We start from the raw sequence: 19,818 nt of genomic DNA, 5'->3' as shown, positions 1-19,818 counted from the left end.
GCACAAGACTGAAAACCGCCTCCTCCTCCTCCTCCTCCGAAATCCGATTGAATAGTGCATGTCATGGACATCGCGTCTCACCCTGCAAACATTCCGAACTACTTCAATTAAGTTTAGGACGCAATCGAAACCCGTCTTCCAAATCAGTCAACGGGTAATTTCTCTCGGCTTCTTTTTTTTTTTTTTGCATAGACCCAATTTAATCATGACCATGATTCTTTTCTTGCGGAGGAACGATGGATATTCTTTAAGGAACCAGGACTTCTATACCCAATAGAACGGCATTCTTTTAAATTAATGATCAAGTAGTAGTTGAAGAGTTTTGTCCTCCATTTTTGCACCCGCCAACTAGAATCATTCATATGCACCCAAAAGAATCACTTGTTGAAGAAATACAAGAAATGTATAAATACTTTAATTTGGCAAATTAGGGTTAGAGAGAGAGAGAGAGGGAGAGAGGGAGAGAGAGAGAGTTTGGTGGGAGGGTTAGCTCAGTGGGTCACCATCAGAACGAATACATCACAGAAATTAAACCAACCAAACCAAACCGTCCGGACACCGTTCATTTCCTGCGCACCCTCCCCTGTATTCAAATCAACACGACAAGAAAACCTCCCTTTCCTTCAAGCAGTTGCACATAGTGTTTTCAGACAGAGGGAGAGATAGAGAAGCTCATTCTATACACGCAAGCTCGAATCTTTTGCAGAAAATCCACGGATCATAATGCAAGGCCAAATTCATGTCTTCTGTTCTTTAAAAGCTTAGCATAGGATTTTACTAGCATGACGGTCTTTAAATGGCCATAAGAATATAGTACGTTGTAAGCCATAGATTCTTATTCCCGCAATAATTTTTAACTAATTGTTACTTTCTTTTTTTTTTTGTCCAAAACAGACTGTTGAGGTCTCACAGTCACTTAAAGACCGTTAGATAATAGAGTCTCCGAGGTTAATGCGCCCTTAAGGATGGGTTTAGGCAATGTCTTCTTCCTCTGAATGCAAAGTTGCATCCATAAGATGCGTGGAGTCGTTTGCGATTGACTCGGATCATGTGAGTGTAGGTTAACCTACCCAGAAAGATAGGAACATAGAAGAGAATATTACGTTGTTGGCCATTACCAGCCAAAAAGCGCGCACTCACCAGCTCAAATTCAGATGGAGTTTCCCCTAGAGCAAACTGTAAAAACTGTCAGCATCTCTCTTCTTTCTTCACCTAAGAAACCAACCCTCTCCTCTCCTTTCCTGGCACTCTCCATCAACACTTTGAAACAAAGATGCTGAACATGCCGCCCTTCCTCAGCTTCGTCACCTTGTACGAGACCTATCTCCGCCGCTGCTTCGCCAACGCCGGCCTCTCGCTGCAAACACTGAAGCTTGGCGACGAGACCACCATTCAGTTCTGGGGCCCGAAGGTTGAAGGTGCCGCCCGGAAACCCCCGGTGGTGCTGATCCATGGGTTCGGCCCCCCGGGCGTCTGGCAATGGAGGAAGCAGGTCCAGTGCCTCGCCCCTCACTTCGACGTCTACGTCCCGGACCTGGTCTTTTTCGGAGGCTCCGCCACCAGGTCCGCCGAGCGGACCGAGATCTTCCAGGCGGCCTCCGTCGCGAGGCTCGCCGATGAGCTGAACCTGGAGAGGTTCCACGTCGTGGGGACCAGCTATGGCGGGTTCGTGGCGTACCACGTGGCGCGGATGAGGCCCGAGAGGGTCGGGAAGGTGGTGATCGCGAGCTCCGGGGTCAACATGACGAAGGGGGACAACGAGGCGCTGCTGGAGAGGGCCAAGGTGGAGAACATCGAGGACCTCATGCTGCCGGAGACCGCCGCGAACCTGAGGACGCTGATCGATCTGGCCGTGCACAAGCACATTGCGCACATGGTGCCGGATTTCGTATTGAACGACGTCATCAATGTGAGTTGCAGTTTCCCCCCTCTGATCCTCAGAGAAGCTCGTTTCATTCGCCGTTGCTTTTCTCCTACATTGTTATTAATCTACAGTTCCATGTATGAACTCCAAAGTTGTACTACAACTTCAGGGCCACGTTAAATTGAACCTAGCTAACATTAGTCCCAGAAACAAAAGTGTAAGCGATTAGGCGAAAGAAGAAAAGGCGTGTTCAAACTTCATAATCCAGCGAGATGGCTAGCCTGAGACTCAAGTTTTGATAGTTTTATCTTTTTTTCCTTCTCCAAGTGAATGGTGTGACATAGTCTCGTGACCCCCATGTAGAAAAATTGCAACTTCATCCGCTGGCGAGGTCTTTGGGGCCCTCGCCCAGTGGCCGGTGAGCTCCGGCAATCCTCTCCGGCCAATAGAGGAAAAAAAAAAAGAGTAAGAGAAGGAAAATAAAAAATAAACTGAAAATTTGAAAAATATTAAGTTTTATAAAAATTATCCATTACGGAACCGACCGGCTAAACGGACTGAATTGACATAAATGCAAAAGGTTTAGAACTCAATCAACAACAAAAAAAATGATTTAGGATAGAATTGGCATAATCGCAATAAGTTTAGGAATTTTTTAGTAATTTTTCGGGATCTAAAAGGTAAATAGCTTCAAATCAAGGTGGGTAAGATTACATTCAATACTAGCTAAAAGCACCATAGCTCAAGGTTCTATTAACTAAAAGTTAGCTCAGAAATAGACAAAAAGAAAAAGAAAAAGGAATCATCTGGCTATGTAGTTCACAACACCTTCTGCTTCTGATGAGATAATAGACAAGGGTTTTGTACCTTCTCTGGAGGAAATTGCTAGGAGAGTTCCTCTGAGAATCACGTGCTCAAAAAGCTGGGGGGCCATCATGGTTTCCTGCGTTGAGTTTCTCTTTGAAATTGTCCACTCTCTCTCAGGACTGTTTTGGAAGGACTCCTATCCTATTAATGTTGCATTTTTTTCTGTACTCCATGAACGCTTTTTATCTATCTTGTTTGTCTTCCAGCAAAATGACAGGAAGAAATGAAGAATAATTCTTCATATCATGTGATAGGTAGTCCATAATATAAAGGTGGATTTGATTATTGACTCGTTAAATTGCAGAAATTGTATTCGGAAAATAGGAAGGAAAAGATAGAGCTTCTTAAGGGATTGACCATTGGGAGGGAGGACGAACCCCACATTTCTGCTATTGAACAGGTAATTGTTTTTTTTTTTGGTAAGGATTGAACAGGTAATTGTTCCCCCCCTCCCCCGCCAAAAAAAAAAAACATATTTTTTGCCATTTTTCATAGAGATAATGACATAAATGGTTCATGAAATTTTGAAATATGTTCAACTTAGTCCCTGGATTATACGCAAATGTTCAACACAATCCTTCCATTAATTCAAGTTCGGGGACGGCTTTGGAAATTTTCTTATAGTTTAGGGACTAAATTGAACATGTTTTAAAAATTCGGAGATCATATTGGTCAAATTAAAAGTTCATGGACTACATTGTACATTGGGTCAAAGTTTATGGATTATACTGGTCAAATTAAAAGTTCGGGAACCACATTGTATATTGGATCAAAATTCAGAGACATCATTTTCCCATTTTCATATGTCTCCATTGGATCTGATCTCAATTTTTGGGACTATTGCAGGATGTGTTGTTGATATGGGGAGACCATGACCAATTATTCCCATTGCAAATGGCAACTGAACTCAAGGAGTATGTATGCTCTGCCTAACGCATCTATCGCTTCATTAATATTCAGTCTAAGTAGTTAGATTAACTATCTTTTGGACAAAATGAACTTTCGTCATTAATCTTGATCTTCAAATCATGATTTTGCCACCTAAAAACCAGAAATCCTTTGATTGGATTAGAGTTGAAGTCGAGCAATTCAGAAAGAACGAATCGAAATTTAGCAAGAGCACGGTGGAAGTTCTTTTAAAGGGTTCATTTGTTCCGCGGAAAATGAATGATTCGAAAAAAAAAAATTCAAAAAGAAAAAACGGTCTTGTGTTATTTTCAATAGATAATTAGCTAGTGAGAAATAATTTCATTATCAATAACAATTTAAGTCTAAATATTTTCTTCGACGATGAAAATATTTTCCGATCATTTGTGTTTATAAGTGGTACAGGCGATCGCTTCTGCGAAAATGTTTTCCGAATGGTTCATTTTCCGCGAAACAAACGTACCATAAATATGCTTTTCTTCCGATTTATTTTTTTTAAAAGACGTGGTTTTCTAAATAATAAATAATTAAACAACTCTACACATCAACATGCGTTTTAATAATTGCGTTTTAAAAGACTGAAATTTTTTTAACACTACAAAAGAGTCAAATTTCAAAATGCTACAAAAGAGAAAGAATATAGAGAAATTAGTAGGAAAAGTTACAATATACACTTAAGTTTCCTCTGTACAAAAATTGAAATTTGTCAGGATTGTGGGGAAGAAGGTGAAGCTGGAAGTGATGGAGAACACGGCGCACGTGCCACAGGTCGAAGACCACCTGCGATTCAACAGCATCCTCAAAGGATTTCTCATGTGACCTGTCTTCTTTAAGTTTTCTTGCGTTGTAATTAATCAATCTTAATCCTAAGTATGGCTTGCTTAGCTCTAGCTTATTGGTGGATTGAGGCAGGCCGGTCCTTGCCCTAGGAATTCCACCTTGCAATCTCAACTTAATGTATTGCTTGTCTATGTCTGATTGTTACCAATATCAAACCCTGCTTCTCTCTAACTTAATGGGATGATTAGGTCTTTCTATACTTTCGAACGACCTCTGTAAGTGTGATCTTGAGCCCGAGAGCTGATTGGCTCGACAACGTTGTTGGGCCGAGCTCGAATTTATGAGAACGAGTTAGCTTCGAGTCGAGCCGACCTCAAACTTAATGACAACTTAATCCAGTTGAACGACCTAGCTTTGTTTTAAGAAAACCTTAAGCAACAAAATTCGTACTTCGTTGCCTCCGGTGCCAATTTGGCTTACAATTGACTTAAGGTGACGAACTCCCTCGTAGAGCGAATATAAGGCATAGAGCAGTGCGAGAAATCAATAAAATTAAATCTAACTCTATCGAATTTTGGCCAAATAGAAACGAGATCTTCGAGAATATGTTCTTAATGAAGTGAGCGGACATATTCAGATCTTGCCTTGAAGACGTGATTAATAGTTGCGAACTGCGAGCAAATTAGCAATAGGAGGTTCCGGAGGTCTTGTTGCTGGTGATCTTGACCGGCGAAGAGGTCTCGAGTGAAGTCTAAGCTATGCATGTGCTCTCCCAGTCGGAAAACAGAAAACAACGGGGCTTGGCTGTGCGATGGTAGAAGCGGCCGGCAATGGTGCCAACAACGAAGAGCAGCATCTCAACCTTCAAGAGGAAGAGATTTAGGAGAGAAAATTTTTCTTGGAGAGGGAGAAAGCGAATGAATCGCTCTCAAGAAGAAGAAGATCAAGGTTCCATAGAATGAGAAAGCCAAAGTGTCTAAGTTCATTTTTACTTGAGGGTTTTGTAGGTGCCCGGTTCGGTTTCCGGTCCAATTTTCTCGGGAATCAGGAACTAAACACGTGGTACATGTTCCTGAAAATGAAACCGGGAACCGGTTCGTTTATAAAGAATTAGTGATAATGAAAAACAATTTATATATATATATATGTATATAAAATCATTAAAAATATACTTGAGTAAATGTCTTTATGAGGTGCAATTTATTCACTTGATCGAATAAAACTTACTTTTTAAAGAATCAGTGACAATGAAAAGCAAAAGTAGAGCTAGATTTTTGCCACGAAAAGGAAGAAAGTGTAATTGAGTTGTTAACGGCCAATTTTTCATGAAAGATTGTGTGTTCTATAATTAAGTTTTATGTCATGTGTTTTGAATTTTGTATTGTTTATTTTAATTTACGTGTTCATTTTTTATGGATTGTTGCTATGAACAGGTGATGAATTCTCATTTTTGTTGTTGCGCCCATTTTCATTTTGCTTAAGTAAAAATGAAGCATAAAAGAAGAAATTGGCTAGGCCCCGATAAATCCTATGTAGGGTAGGTTCCAAATTCTAATAATTGGGAAAGCAATTTCGATAAGTATATTTCAGGAGAAATCTGAATCGACCCTAAAACCACTCACCCCTATTAAGTATATAGAATTTTGCAAGGAAAAATTTAAAAAAAAATCTTAAATCTATTGCAATTGTATCGATTCATTCTTTTTTTTTGCCAATTTAGTTTTAAACCTTTTGTAATTGTGTTAATTCAATCCATTTGACCAAATGGAGTTGACGTATATGATTTTTAATAATATTTAAATTTTTTGAATTATTATTTGTTTTTAATAAAATTTTTCTGTTTTTTCTTTTCTTTTTTTGGTTGCCTGCCCTAACCAAAAAGAAAAAAGAAAAGAAAAACATATAGAAAAAATTAAAAATAATTAATTATTCGAAGAATATTATTAGAAATAGTTCACGTCAGATCTGACCGGTTAAATGGATTGATTGACACAATTGTAAGAGATTTAGTGCTCAATTGATAAAAAAAAATTAAAATTAAATTGACACAATTATAAAATGTCACTTTTTTTTTTAACTTACACAATTTTGCAATCATGGCGGTACGATTAGCCGATGACGTACGTCATCGAGTGGCCATGAAGAACCTGGCAAATTCGTAATTTGGCCAAATGTAGAGGGCTTTTCTCGCCACGGTCTGTTGATGAAAAGGAAGCAAACAACGGGTTATTCGCATATTCATGCCTCAACAACATAATGCTTCCATCTTTCCTCAGCTTCGTCGCCTTGTACGAGAGCTACCTCCGCCGCTGCTTCATCAAGTCGGGCCTGTCGCAGCAGACCATCGACGTCGACGGCGAGACCACGCTCCAATTCTGGGGGCCGAGCCCCGCCCGATCCGCCCGGAGACCCGCCCTCGTGTTCCTCCACGGGTTCGGGCCGAAGGCCATATGGCAATGGCGGCGACAGGCCCAGCACTTCGCCCCGGAGTTCGACGTGTACGTCCCCGACCTGGTCTTCTTCGGCGGGTCCACCACGAGGTCCGCCGAGAGGTCGGAGGCGTTCCAGGCGGCCTCGGTCGGGAAGCTGCTCGAGAGGGCCGGGGTGGAGAGGTACAGCGTGGTGGGCACGAGCTACGGCGGGTTCGTGGCCTACCACATGGCGCGGATGTGGCCGGATAGGGTGGAGAAGGCGGTGATCGCCAGCTCGGGGATCAACCGGAGGAGGAGCCACGGGGCGGAGATGGCGAGGAGGGCGGAGGCGGAGAGCCCCGCCGACGTCATGCTGCCGGAGACCGCCGCGAGCATGAGGAGGCTCCTGGGGCTGGCCGTGTCCCGGCGCGTCTCCGGCCTGGTCCCGGATTTCGTGTTGAATGACGTGATCCGCGTAAGTATTAGGTCTTCTACTGCTTCTTCTTCAATAATTTCTTTTGATTTTTTTTTTTGGCCAGGTTTACGAATAATGACGTAATATTGTATTATTTTTTTTCCCGCAGAGACTATATTCGGAAAATAGGAAGGAAAAAATAGAGCTCTTGAGGGGATCCACCACGGGGAAGGACGATACACCTCATGTTTCCGCCCTCCAGCAGGTACTACTCACTGCCCAGAACTCACAAAAATCGTCATATATTACGTCATAATTACATGATAAAAAAAAACAGCTTCCATATTTTAAAATATCCATTTAAATTTCATTTCACAATTATCTGAAACTCGCTATGAAATATATCGCAGGACGTGCTGCTGGTTTGGGGAGAAAACGACCAGATATTCCCCGTCGAAATGGCCACCGAACTTAAAGAGTACGCCTTATTATTATTATTCTTTTTTTTAGCTATTTAATCAGAGATTAGAATCCCGACTATTTTTCGCGTAAAAATAATTAATGTGTCATTAGGAAAGTAATTTTGGCAATTTAACGCGAAAATAGGTTATTATTATTATTTTTTATTTTAATTTTTTGTGCAGGCTTCTGGGGAAGAAGGTGAGGTTGGAGGTCATCGAGAAGACAGGGCACGTGCCTCAGCTTGAAGACACGGCACGATTCAACAAGATCGTGGAGAGTTTCTTACGTGGCCCCCCGTGATTCCTACATAAGGTCAAAAAATAATTTAATGTCGGGCCTACATAATTGTTGATCGATTAAATTATTAGGAAGGTAGCTGAATTTTGCGTGGGTGGTTACGTTTTAATGTCGCCGCTAAGTTTAGGTGGCGGGATGATGTGGAAATCTGTCGATTGCGAAACGTTGATGACGTCATTTTTCGGTGCGTGGAGCAATTTGTCTTCTAAGCCGATTCTTCTTAGGACCCCCTCCCCCCCCCGCCGCCCCCTCCCTCTTTTTCTCGATTTTCGCATTAGTTAGTTACCCCTCTTCTTATGCGGGGTCAATTAATTTAAGAGACGTCCGTCGCGTGATGTCGAGTCGTGGGTCGTGCCTCGAACCGAACGGTTCGAGCTCCTTGGAATTTCGTACTCAGGTCTTCTTCGCTGTTAAAAACGACCTTAAATTTAGAGGCGAAACCGGTCGATTCGGTAAGTTTAATTATGATAGGGCCTTTGAAAGTGTGGGGTTCAGTTATCGAAGCGTGTATTGAATATGGAGGTCCAATTCGGCCGGTTCAAATGTTTATTTACGAAGAGTGGAAGGTAAAAGTTTGGTGAGACGGAGAGGGGGCCACGGAGTGGAAAACCCACTCGCTAAGGAAATAGTCGCGATGCTTGCGACATTAGATGAGTTCTGCCGATATTAAGACCCGATTATTTAAGTATTTATTTATTTTGTTCCTAGAAAATATATTTGGAGAGATTGGAATTGTATTGTTTGATTAAATTAGATGAGGGATATATTCTTCCGTACCTTGTTTTAAGGGATAGTATTTGTATTTTTTATATTTGGAGACTATAGTATAGTACTAGCAAACAACGACAATTTTGATAATGGTAAGCATGATCCGGATTTTCTTCCTTTACTTTTTAACGTAATATTCATTTCATTCCATTCTTTATATTTATCCGACCACAATTTACCATCCCGTCATTCCCAAGATATTAGTTACGACGTAATTTTATTAGACATTGTATAACATATGTTTTTTGCAATATTTTGTGAGGTCATTATCAATTGTTTTTTTAAAAAAAAAACTCAAGCTATGGACGAAAGAGTGATTTAATTTTTAAATATTCGAATACTCTTTCTCACGCTTCCGTCGACTTAGGGAAGCATATAATAAGAAAAGCAAATACGGGTTCCCGAAGGACGTGATCTCAAAGCCTTCATTCAATAACTTAATATATACATTGACTAAAAAAAACTTAATATATAAATAATTTGCTCTAGCCTAAGTATAATCAAAACGTGACACGAAACGACACGACCCAACACAACACAAGATACGGACACGCCATTTATCAAAAGAGAATTTTAACACGTTGAAACATGTATATTAAATGTATATTTTTTACATATATATGATAAATTATCACGTATATGTGAAAATAGTAGCAGTGAGTTTCATCGTTTTCTTACGTTATGAATTCACGATTAGTTTTTTTTGTTGGCTTGGTATATGACTTAAGTATATATATATTTTTGATAAAATTACATTTTAACACATGATTTATTTTACTTTTTTTGGTCGAAGACACTTAATTTATTGAAAATGCTTAAAATGGATAGTGTGCTTGTCGAAATGGTGTTTTGGGATGCTGGACTCTCGTGTCCCTAGAATATCCGGAACTTTGACCATGTGTCGATCACATGTCAGAGAGTATCTGAGAGTGCTGGAGTGTCGGATACGACACGATACGTAGACCTTCGAAGAGTGTCGATGCTTCACGGGCTCTAGCAAACTCTACGGAAGGGGCTAATCTGTATGACTCCAAAAGTAATGCGAATCGACGGCGGAGATGAGCCGCGCTATCGTATCGCCGCACCGGAAAAAGGCCACCACATAAAACTTAGCGGTCGTGGAAAGAAAGAGAAAAGAGAAGGGAAAGGGACAGAAAAAGGCGAAGACCAGTCCACTCTCTGAATACACGAGATTTTTAGTCAATGATGTGTTCTTCCCAAGACCGTTGTTCGGTGTACCCCTCTTTTCACATGCCAAAAAATAAAAAAGGAAAAAGAAAAAACATAACATTATCTGGCCGAAAAATATAAATAATTATTTTTTTTTGGAAGCTATAATAATTAATAAATTGATCATGTGGAATTATGCAATTTCACTCGTCCTTATTCATATGATATCGACGTAGTTTAGGCTTTTGGAGCTCTCGATTAATGCCCATCCGAGCAATTTCTGTTAGGTTTCGGTGCACGATCACAATGAAGAAAAATATAGCGAGAAAGAGAAAATTGAGATACGAGATTTTATTCTAGTTCACTCTTAAATTAGGGCTACGTTTAATAGAGAATTCTATTAGAATTAGCACCTCATATCTTTGCGAAAAAGAACGTATATAACATTAGCTACTCATAAGGCCAAACTTGAATTACTAATGAAAAATTATGGGCTTAACTCGTAAAGCCGTTTCGTGTTCAGAGAGTGCTGTCTCCTTGAGATCCCACCGGAGCGACTCCCCCAAACCCCTACCTACTTAGCATGGAGCAGGACTCGTGTACTTTCCTATATTTGGGGCCGACAATATTTTCCTATGAGGATCTTAGCTATATCGAAGCACGCGGGTTCGCTCGAGCAAAAAAATGAAAGATACCGAATCGAATTAGAAATAGACACGTGAAATTTGGACGAGGATAACAGTGTTCGAATGAAAAAGCTTGAGTTATTAAGTATCACGTGTACATGAAAGGCTCCGTTCGTTTCGTAAAAAATATATTCAAGAAACGCTTTTTCTGAAAGAACGATCACTCGTATCGGCTACGTGGATGAATGAACGGTGAAAATAATTTTCACTTACCAATCATTTTAAGCAATTAAAGCGATGCTAATTTTTTTTTCAAACTGTTATTTTGTTTTTTTGCGAAATAAATAGAACATAATTAAAAAAAAAAACAAAAACAAAAACAAGCACGTGAGCTGGACGATAGACAAGCGAGAAGGATATTTTAATGATATGTTCGTGTCGGAATGTGCTGCTTTTTTCGAGTCTTTGACCGAAGAGAGGACTGCCAAGACCGAACATCTCGCGGCAGCTTTCGGCGCTCTTTTTTCCCCTTCGTCTGTTCCGAATTTCGCCATCTCTCTCTTGCTTTGAGAGAAGCTGCCATTCTTGTTTCCTTCCGTTTCAAATCAAAGCTCTCTCTCGCTCCTCACTTTCTCTCTCTAGATTCCCCCCCCCTCTTTCTTTTCTTCCATTGTTAATCCCACTGTAAATGCTTCATTAAACTAGATTATCCTCCTTAATCTCTCTCTCTCTTTGGCCTCTCTCTGCTGGCTCTTCTGCTTTCTCTGAGGAGGGCGGCATCTGGGGACGAATTTCGCTCTTCTTCTTCTTCTTCTACTACTACTACTCCTCTGTACTCGACGAAGCTTGAAGGAGTAGCCACGCGTCAGGTAAGCGAGCTCAATTTTACTCGGATGTGTCGCTAGATCTTCGGTTTCCATGTCTCTTCCGCCGAATTCCTGTGCATTTGATCTTTTAGAAGCTGCGTAGATCGAGCTGCGAATTCGCTCTTTTTTTTTTTTTTTCCGCCGAGCGTGAATCGGTAGAGTCGCTAGAGTGTGTCATCGGATTTTCGCCTCGCGACGGAGGGAATTTGAAATTTTTTTCTTTTTCGGTTCCGCGATGGGTTGTGATGGTTCAGTGGCTTTTTTTGGGCGGATTCTATGAAGAAGAGCGTCGCGTGTCCGTCTGCGGTAGTGAGCGAGCTTTCTCCCGAGATTTTAGACGGTCGTTTATTGTCGTGACTGACTGCATTCCGGAGCTTAATTGTCAGGATTTTTCCTCTTTTGGCTGTAGTAAAAATTGGTTGCGTGTTGATGTTGGTTTGTTGCGTACACGGACGACAGAAGAAGTCTTCGTCGTGAGGTTGCAGTGGCGTGTTGATCAGAGCGATGAGATCGCGTCGGTTCCAAGATATTGCAATATGGGCGGGAATCTTTGCTGGGATTTATTCTGGAGAGTAGGCAATGTGCTTATTTTGCGAGCAATTAGTTGCTAAGTTTTGTGGTAAATGAAAAGAAAATAGACTAGAGGAGGTCTACTTCTACATTTCTCAAGCAGATTAGCTAACTCAGACCAGAATCGTTATACATGGAGCTAATTAGAGATATGGGTGTGCCCGAACTGATTGAATAAATTTTGGGATAAGTGTCCGGAAATTTTCGGAGTGCTTTCGTTCTGCTATTAACAGGGGCTTCTAGTGGCCTGACTCTCATGGACTTTTACCTCCACTAAAGCTCCCATCATTCTCCCTCCGGAATTCTGGAATGGATTTTGCTCTATTTCGATTACGCTTCTGTTCTTGGGGACTGGAATTTGACATTTATTTGACACATAAATTTATCAAATCTGTTATGAAATGTACGTCTTGATGTTTAAATTCATCTATAACTTTTTCATGACTTTTTGATTGTGGAAGAAGCGAGGAAGTACCTTGACTTCTTACTTGCTGAACCAAACAACCTATCGATATAGGGGAATATAGGTGGGGATATTTACCTTAGCAGGAGATATGAATCATTTACTGGTTGGTTGGGAAAAAAAATCCTAACTAATAGGCTCCGAGGCCAAGAAGTGACATGTTTCCGGCTTGCAACCTACTTTTTGTAAAGGTTATGGTACTCTTGTACTCTCGGCAAAGGGAAACTTATTTAGCTTGGAAAATCCAGGACTAGACTAACTTATTTGTTGGAGTATTATCCCATATTGCTTGACAGCGGGCCCTAAATGCTCTTTATATTCATGTATTCTCTTTCCACCTATTAGCTTAAGCTTTTGGGTTGGACTTTCTAACATGGTATTAGAGCCAGTATTTACCTTGCACGTGCCGCTCGTAATTTGGCTCGCACGTGAGAGGGGGTGTTGAAATATTATCCCACATTGCTTGATAGAGGTTCTTGAATGCTCTTTATATTCATGTAGTCTACCTCCACCTATTAGCTTATCCTTTTGGATTGGATTGGATTGGATGTCAAATGTGGCAGAGTTCCCCCGAACAGTTTCTAATTGGAGTTATTTTGTATTGGCTCCTTTTAGGCTCAAATCTAGCCAATCTAGAGCACATTATGACTGGGAGTTTTTGGAGGAAATAAGTACGGAGTTGGTGAGCTGGATAGCTGCTCTTTCTATGCTGTCTATTGTCATAGGAAACATGGGATTGCTCTGCAGCAAAAACCGTCGGTATCATGACACAGATGCAGAAGAGAATGCACAGGTAATTATTTAACCAGTTGGATGCTGAAAATATGGTCTATTGCTAAATAGCCAAGTTGTGTATGCTCTTAACTAATGGTTCTTTCACTTGCTGTGATCCCTTATTTTGATTGTGCATCTTCAATTACAGGCTGTGGAAATCGAAAGACGGATTGAGCAAGAAACAAAGGCTGAAAAGCACATTCAGAAACTCCTTCTACTTGGTAAAGATAAAATTGATAGTTCTTTACTAGATTGGATTTTTGGAAAGAGATTCGACTCAATGTATGAAAATGTGGAGATTTGAAAATCACATTAAAAGGTCCAAAGAGAGGGAATACATGTGGATGATTTTTATCATTTACGCCAAGGCGAAGATAGTTAGGTTTATGTCGAATGTGACTTTGAGGCTGCTCTATTTTTGTATGCCTGCCATGACTTTTAAACAGTGTATACGGAGCATGTGGTCTGTTAAACTTATTGCTTGGTTTCCATGCATAAGTTTACTATGAATCAGGATGGTGAGAAAATGGGTGTTTTGATGGATCTCTTGATATTTGACAAAGTTCCAGTGTAAGAAAATCGTGTTTGGAAAAATGTGGTATCACCTATTAGAAAGTTCAACCAAAAGATTGAGTCCTTAGGTAGAAGGGGACCACATATATGTAAAGAGCATTTAAATCCCCTAGTCAAGCAGTATTTCAACAGCCCCTCTCACATGCAAGTTAATTAGGAATGACAAGTGCAATTTGACAAACGGAGTTCACTCACAGGCGAAATAAACGGGTAGAACCCGGCTCCGAGCCATGTTAGTAAGTTTAACCCAAAAACTTAAGTTGAATAGTAGATGAAGATTACATGAATTCAAAGAGCATATAAACCCCGGAGTCAAGGGATGTGTAATATTCAACATCACTTATTAAAATGACATGAGTGGATATTGTTCAAGGTGTTTTGGGTGTGGAATAATGATAGGAAGATATTCCATTATTAAAAGGTGGTTTGAGGACTTACAAATTGATCCTCACAGCCATCCCCCTTAATAAAGCAAATATTCTGTTGTCATAAAGTATTTATCTTGTTTATCTTTTCCAGTTTTTTTTTTACCTACAAACCTCTGGGAGTAAACCTCATTTCAAGACTTTTGCTTTGTTGAAGTATTAACGACACTAGTTTACTTTGATTAAGCCCACTGATTACGAGAAATCAGAAAACTGAGGCGCATTGTTGTGTCCTTTTACTAACTCATTGCAAGATGCTAAGTGAAAAACATGATGCTTTAAGTACATGCAACACTCCCGATGATTTGACTGGATGCTCTACGCCAGCTAATTGTTCAGGGAATTGATGCGCTTTTGTCCCTTGAAGTGCAAATTTTCTGGTCCTAAATGAGCTAAATTATGTCAAATCAACATCTTCATAAACTGAAAGCAATGCAATGCGTCTTCCACTTGTATCAATTATCTTATATGCAATCTTTTTGGTTAACTTGAAATTTTTCGTATTTTTTTGTGAAGGTGCTGGAGAATCAGGGAAGTCTACCATTTTCAAGCAGGTAATGCATTACTATTCAGTCTTCACCACAATCGAAATTAGACTACATTGTCAAGTGAAAGTCCTAATATCGGATTCTACTGTGCATTATCCCGTGCAGATAAAACTCCTATTCCAAACTGGCTTTGACGAGTCTGAACTAAAGAGTTATGTCCCAGTAATACACGCAAATGTCTATCAGACAATAAAAGTATGCAATACGTGAAAGGGTGTGTTGGTTATTTTCCATTTGCATAACGCACCATTGATTTATATAAGGTGTAAATTCCTGAACTAAGAATCATGTAACAAGTTGTATCCTTTGTTTTAAAGTCATGTGAATATACATGAACAGATTCTGCATGATGGGTCGAAGGAATTGGCTCAAAATGATGGAGATTCATCAAAGTACGTCATAACCGATGAAAACAAGGTTTTGAAGCTTGACCTTTTCTAGCATCTATGATATTTTTTCAAGTTGGTTACTGAAGCATTATATTTGTAAACAATAACTAAATACAATCTACCAGATGATTTAGAAAAAAATAAACAGGCTTTACTGCTACATCTACCGGAAATAAATTTTGTTGCACAGGATATTGGAGAAAAATTGTCGGAAATTGGAGGCAGGTTGGATTATCCATGCCTCACTAAAAAGCTTGCTAAGGAGATTGAAAGTTTGTGGAAAGATGACGCAATTCAGGTTGTTATTTCCTATAGTTGAAATGAAATGAATGTATTGCTTCAAAGGCAATAACTTCTTCATAACTTCTCATTTCAGTGTTAGCAATTGCTGTATGAATCATTCTGATTGTTTCAATTTTACCCCCTATGCTGTAGGAGACTTATGCCTGTGGTTATAGGCTCCAAGTTCCTGACTGTGCTCAGTATTTTATGGAGAACCTGCAAAGATTTTCTGACATCAATTATGTCCCAACGAAGGTATCTGATGTTCATCATGCTCTCTAAATATTCATGCCGTCATTGTAGAAAGAATGAGGACATGATCTGTATAAGTTGTATTGACTCAATAGGCAAGCCATGCTAGAATTCTGTAACATTCTGAGACGGATCTTCTATGATTGCTCCACATCAATGTGAGTTGGTTGACTATCACTTTCTTAAAAGGTTGAAACAAGGGGCTGTTTTAGTAAAATGAGTTACAGCAAGCACATGATTAGGATAGAAAAGGTCTTCTATCATCTAGGTCCGAGGTTTCGCTTGCTGCTGTCGGTAAAGGCTGTGTGATGTTTACATATTTCTGTTGAAGCACTGTGGTTGGTTTTTTGCTGAGCAATACAAAGAAATGAACCATGAGAAAGGCTGATCACTAGATCTAGAAGTTACCTTGCTATGACGCTTTTTGTTATTTCTCTTTCTGCAATATGGGTCAATTATGCTGGATGGTTTCTTGAAATTGTTAGGGTCACTTTGTTTCTGGGGTTCCTCCAGTTACTGGATAGTGCCACGTTAACATTAGTTCGGTTGCTTCCGTGTTAATACAATGCACTATCCTTTTAATCTAGTTCTAGGCGGTGCTTCTTTACTGTATCCTGGGGTACTTTGATTTTGCAGGATGATGTTCTATATGCCAGAGTACGCACTACTGGTGTTGTAGAGATCCAGTTCAGGTGAATAGTTTGCTGCTTAGAGACTGGGTCTGCCAACCTTTTATTCTCACTCTTTTTCGGATATTTTATTCTAATTTCCAAATATGTCAATGCAACTGTTCCTAGACGTTGCTAATTCCACTCAACAATCTAACACGAAAGAAGCCGTTCCCACTTGAGTGGAAGCAGTCGATTCGAGACAATCTTATGTCTGATGTTGAAAAGCACTCAATGGCAGACAGGCTTTTTTCTGGCATGACCTCTTTCCGAAAATAACTGTGTGATTTCTTAGTATACTCGTCTTTTGAGGACTCTCTGGTTTGTAGTATTGTAGTCTTTAAGACGTGTCAGCAGTCCACTTTAAGATTTTCAGCTGCAATGTGTCGGATTATATCATTTGTATGGTCATGCCGTTTGTCCTCGTATCTAAAGAAACGCTTGCAGGAAAGTTGTCTACAGATTAACATATATTATTGTGAGAGCTTGATGGAGAGAAATTCTTATTCTCGTTCATATATTCTGCTGCTTTACAGTATTATATTTATAGGCTAATACACAGATAAATCCTAGCAAAACAAGATAGGAAACAAAGCCTAAATAGGAGAGCAATTACAATCCCACGATTTATGGGATTTAACCAGAATAAAAAATCTACTCCTAACAATCAGTCAATTTTCCTACGTATTTAGAGCTAGAAGATCTGGCTATTTACAGCTCAACAGTTATTACTAATAGCATTAATCGACAGATGTTTATGTTTACATATGAGTGCAATTTCATGCCACCATGACTCTATCCATCGGAAAGATTATAAACATTTATATTTTGTCGGTGGAGCATATCAGATTTGCACAAATGCATTGATATGGTTTGAACATGTTTTTTGCAGTCCTGTTGGGGAAAACAAAAGAAGCGGTGAAGTATATCGACTCTTTGATGTTGGGGGCCAAAGAAACGAGAGAAGAAAATGGATCCATTTATTTGAGGGTGTTTCAGCTGTAATCTTCTGTGCTGCCATCAGTGAGTAAGCATCTTACCCTACGTTGTCTCCACATCTCGAGCCTTCGCATTGGCAGACAATAGCTTTGACCATTTTTTGCTCATGACATCTTAACTGCCTTGTTTTGATTCCTGATCTGATGGCCATAATGTGTAAAATGTAATGCATGGCTTGTAATAGGTCCTAAGATTATTGCATCTGCTTTCTAAAACTCATCACACACACATATATGTGCTTTCTAAAACTCATCACTCTTCTGCATCTATCTGGAGCATCACTAAAACTAGAGACGGCGCACAAGTCTGTGTTTGGCACTGAATGATGGGACTCAAATGACGTAAAACTTGAAGCAGACGAAATGAGGGACAGTTGAAATATTCAACTCTGTTTTTAATGCTCTAAAATGAGAGACCTCACTTGTTATGCGTCCAAAAACAAATAAAAGAAGAAATAAAAGGGCCATGGATATCAATGTAGAACTTTGGGCCATATTAACCCTTCAAGTACAACTAGTTACGTTCCGTGAACAGAGGGCTGGAAACTGAATTTACTTATTCCCGCTTTATATGTGCTCCAATTTTGGCTTGTTTTGCTTGGACCTGTGCATTTCTTCACTATTTGTTCTCTCAATTCCTTTGAGAACTCTGTCATTAGGTGTATGGTTGAGACAACTAACTTATACCTGAATTCATAACTGCATTGCAACGTTCAGGTATGATCAGACACTCTTTGAGGATGAAAACAAGAACCGGATGATGGAGACCAAGGAACTCTTTGACTGGGTGTTGAAGCAGCCATGTTTTGAGGTCCCTTTTCTATGCATGATCACATGTTATTGTCTCATACAAAATTTCTTTCTAGTATTATGTTTCTTTGCTCTGCTTAATTGTTTGTTTCCTGTGATCAGTTCTTAGGCCTATTATACGGTTAATTTATATGTGCTTATGCCAGCTTCTTTATTTGCCTGCAGAAAACATCATTCATGTTGTTCCTAAACAAGTTTGATATATTTGAGAAAAAAGTTCTCAAGGTAATAACTTATATGACCATGGCAAGTAATCTTGTAGTCGAAAGCCATTCCGTTTCATTTTTAGTTGTCATTATTGTGCAGGTTCCTTTGAATGTGTGCGAGTGGTTTAAAGATTACGAGTCAGTTTCAACTGGGAAACAAGAGATCGAACATGCTTACGAGTAAGCCTTTATGGTTTTATTGCTATATCAAAGTGGACATGAGTGGTAGAAACTATACTGTCGTGCTTAAATGGGAAGATATGCTTTGGATGAACCATTAATCCATGGCAACTGTGGATGAGGGAAATTGTAGTCTTTGAATGTCACATGGAGTAATTGGCTTCTTTCTTAGTAACCCAAAAGTTTTGTAGGGCAAAAAACGTACTTTTTTCGTCTCATATAATTATGTCAAGCGCTCAAATAGTTCCTTTTGTTCTCATTGAACGAGACTTCCTTTAAAAGTAAAATACTTCTGAATATGTATAGTTGATTTGGGCAGTATGAGTTCCCCGATTTGTGAAGGCTCGTTTTTCTTGAATTTAACTTGAATGGCATTATATGCATGTTGATTAGTTGACTTAGTGGAAATAAGATGACCGTTCTTCCTGTATTACATTCTCGGTCTTCTGAATGGGCGCCCTGGGGGCACTCATTTCACACACGAAACATTAGAGACGCACGGAACTTTTATCTTCTGATATTTCAAAGCATGCTATAGTTAAATAAGAGCTCTAATGGAGCTCATAAAACATTGACTTGTTGCTAATTTCTCTTCCTGATTCATCGCCTTCAGATTCGTGAAGAAAAAGTTTGAGGAGTTATATTACCAATGCACAGCCCCCGAGCGGATGGACCGGGTCTTCAAGATCTATAGGACGACTGCACTAGATCAGAAACTCGTAAAGAAGACGTTCAAGCTCGTAGATGAGACTTTGAGAAGAAGGAATCTCCTTGAGGCAGGTCTGTTGTGACAGTTGACTACGGTTAGAGAAAAGGACGATCTATATACACTTGGAGATAAGGAGGTTTCGCATACTGCTATCGGAGCAGGCAAGGTGTACCACACTTTCGCAGGCTCAAAATTTTTGAATTCTCATTACTTAAAATTGCACAATCAATTTGAAAATATTCATTGCTTTTTTGGTTATTCTCTTTGATTTACCCTGGAAAAGTACTCTTTGAAACCGATTTAGTGTCTATGTTTATCAAATCATTGTTCATGTATCGCCATCTTTCGAGCTTGTACCCTTGAGGGTTTTGGGTTTTGTTATCAAATGATTCAAGAATGCCCTCAGATAATTGGTCGTCTTCCGTATCCAGGATGTTGTCCAAACCTGACGGCCAAAAGAGTAGAAAAATAAAAACAAAAGTATATCAGCAAACGTTGGCTTTTCAGACCAGATAATG

General features: G+C 39.7%; 3 protein-coding genes across 5 annotated transcripts; all 3 read left to right on the top strand.

The window, feature by feature from the left end:
• The first annotated feature begins 1,132 nt into the window (after positions 1–1,132).
• LOC115746741 (pimeloyl-[acyl-carrier protein] methyl ester esterase-like) lies at positions 1,133–4,697 on the top strand. Its single transcript, XM_030682640.2, has 4 exons — positions 1,133–1,909; positions 3,036–3,131; positions 3,578–3,645; positions 4,369–4,697. The coding sequence occupies exons 1-4, from the start codon at positions 1,274–1,276 to the stop codon at positions 4,475–4,477; spliced, it is 909 nt and encodes a 302-aa protein (XP_030538500.1). The 5' UTR covers positions 1,133–1,273; the 3' UTR covers positions 4,478–4,697.
• A 1,965-nt stretch (positions 4,698–6,662) lies between these two features.
• On the top strand, positions 6,663–8,137 carry LOC115746740 (2-hydroxymuconate semialdehyde hydrolase-like). Of its 2 annotated transcripts, XM_030682638.2 has the most exons (4): positions 6,663–7,324; positions 7,434–7,529; positions 7,675–7,742; positions 7,909–8,137. In XM_030682638.2, exons 1-4 carry the CDS (start codon positions 6,695–6,697, stop codon positions 8,024–8,026), a joined length of 912 nt encoding a protein of 303 aa, XP_030538498.1. In that variant the 5' UTR covers positions 6,663–6,694; the 3' UTR covers positions 8,027–8,137. The 2 variants fall into 2 exon arrangements, with proteins under 2 accessions (XP_030538498.1, XP_030538499.1); XM_030682639.2 differs by lacking the exon at positions 7,675–7,742 and having other exon boundaries at positions 7,909–8,110.
• Positions 8,138–11,088: 2,951 nt separating this feature from the next.
• On the top strand, positions 11,089–19,641 carry LOC115746738 (guanine nucleotide-binding protein alpha-1 subunit). 2 transcript variants are annotated; one of them, XM_030682637.2, is made up of 14 exons: positions 11,089–11,456; positions 13,102–13,279; positions 13,409–13,481; positions 14,775–14,812; positions 14,912–15,001; positions 15,146–15,223; positions 15,386–15,493; positions 15,631–15,732; positions 16,366–16,421; positions 17,290–17,424; positions 18,113–18,206; positions 18,371–18,430; positions 18,512–18,591; positions 19,205–19,641. In XM_030682637.2, the coding sequence occupies exons 2-14, from the start codon at positions 13,193–13,195 to the stop codon at positions 19,380–19,382; spliced, it is 1,179 nt and encodes a 392-aa protein (XP_030538497.1). In that variant the 5' UTR covers positions 11,089–11,456; positions 13,102–13,192; the 3' UTR covers positions 19,383–19,641. The 2 variants fall into 2 exon arrangements, with proteins under 2 accessions (XP_030538497.1, XP_048133804.1); XM_048277847.1 differs by lacking the exon at positions 11,089–11,456 and adding an exon at positions 11,691–11,834.
• The last annotated feature ends 177 nt before the right edge of the window (positions 19,642–19,818 follow it).

This window comes from Rhodamnia argentea, chromosome 4 (genome assembly GCF_020921035.1).
Source record: "Rhodamnia argentea isolate NSW1041297 chromosome 4, ASM2092103v1, whole genome shotgun sequence".
In the NCBI taxonomy this organism is placed as follows: domain Eukaryota; kingdom Viridiplantae; phylum Streptophyta; class Magnoliopsida; order Myrtales; family Myrtaceae; genus Rhodamnia; species Rhodamnia argentea.
The sequence above is the reverse complement of the archived record's forward strand: the minus strand, read 5'-3'. Positions and strand labels throughout refer to the sequence as shown.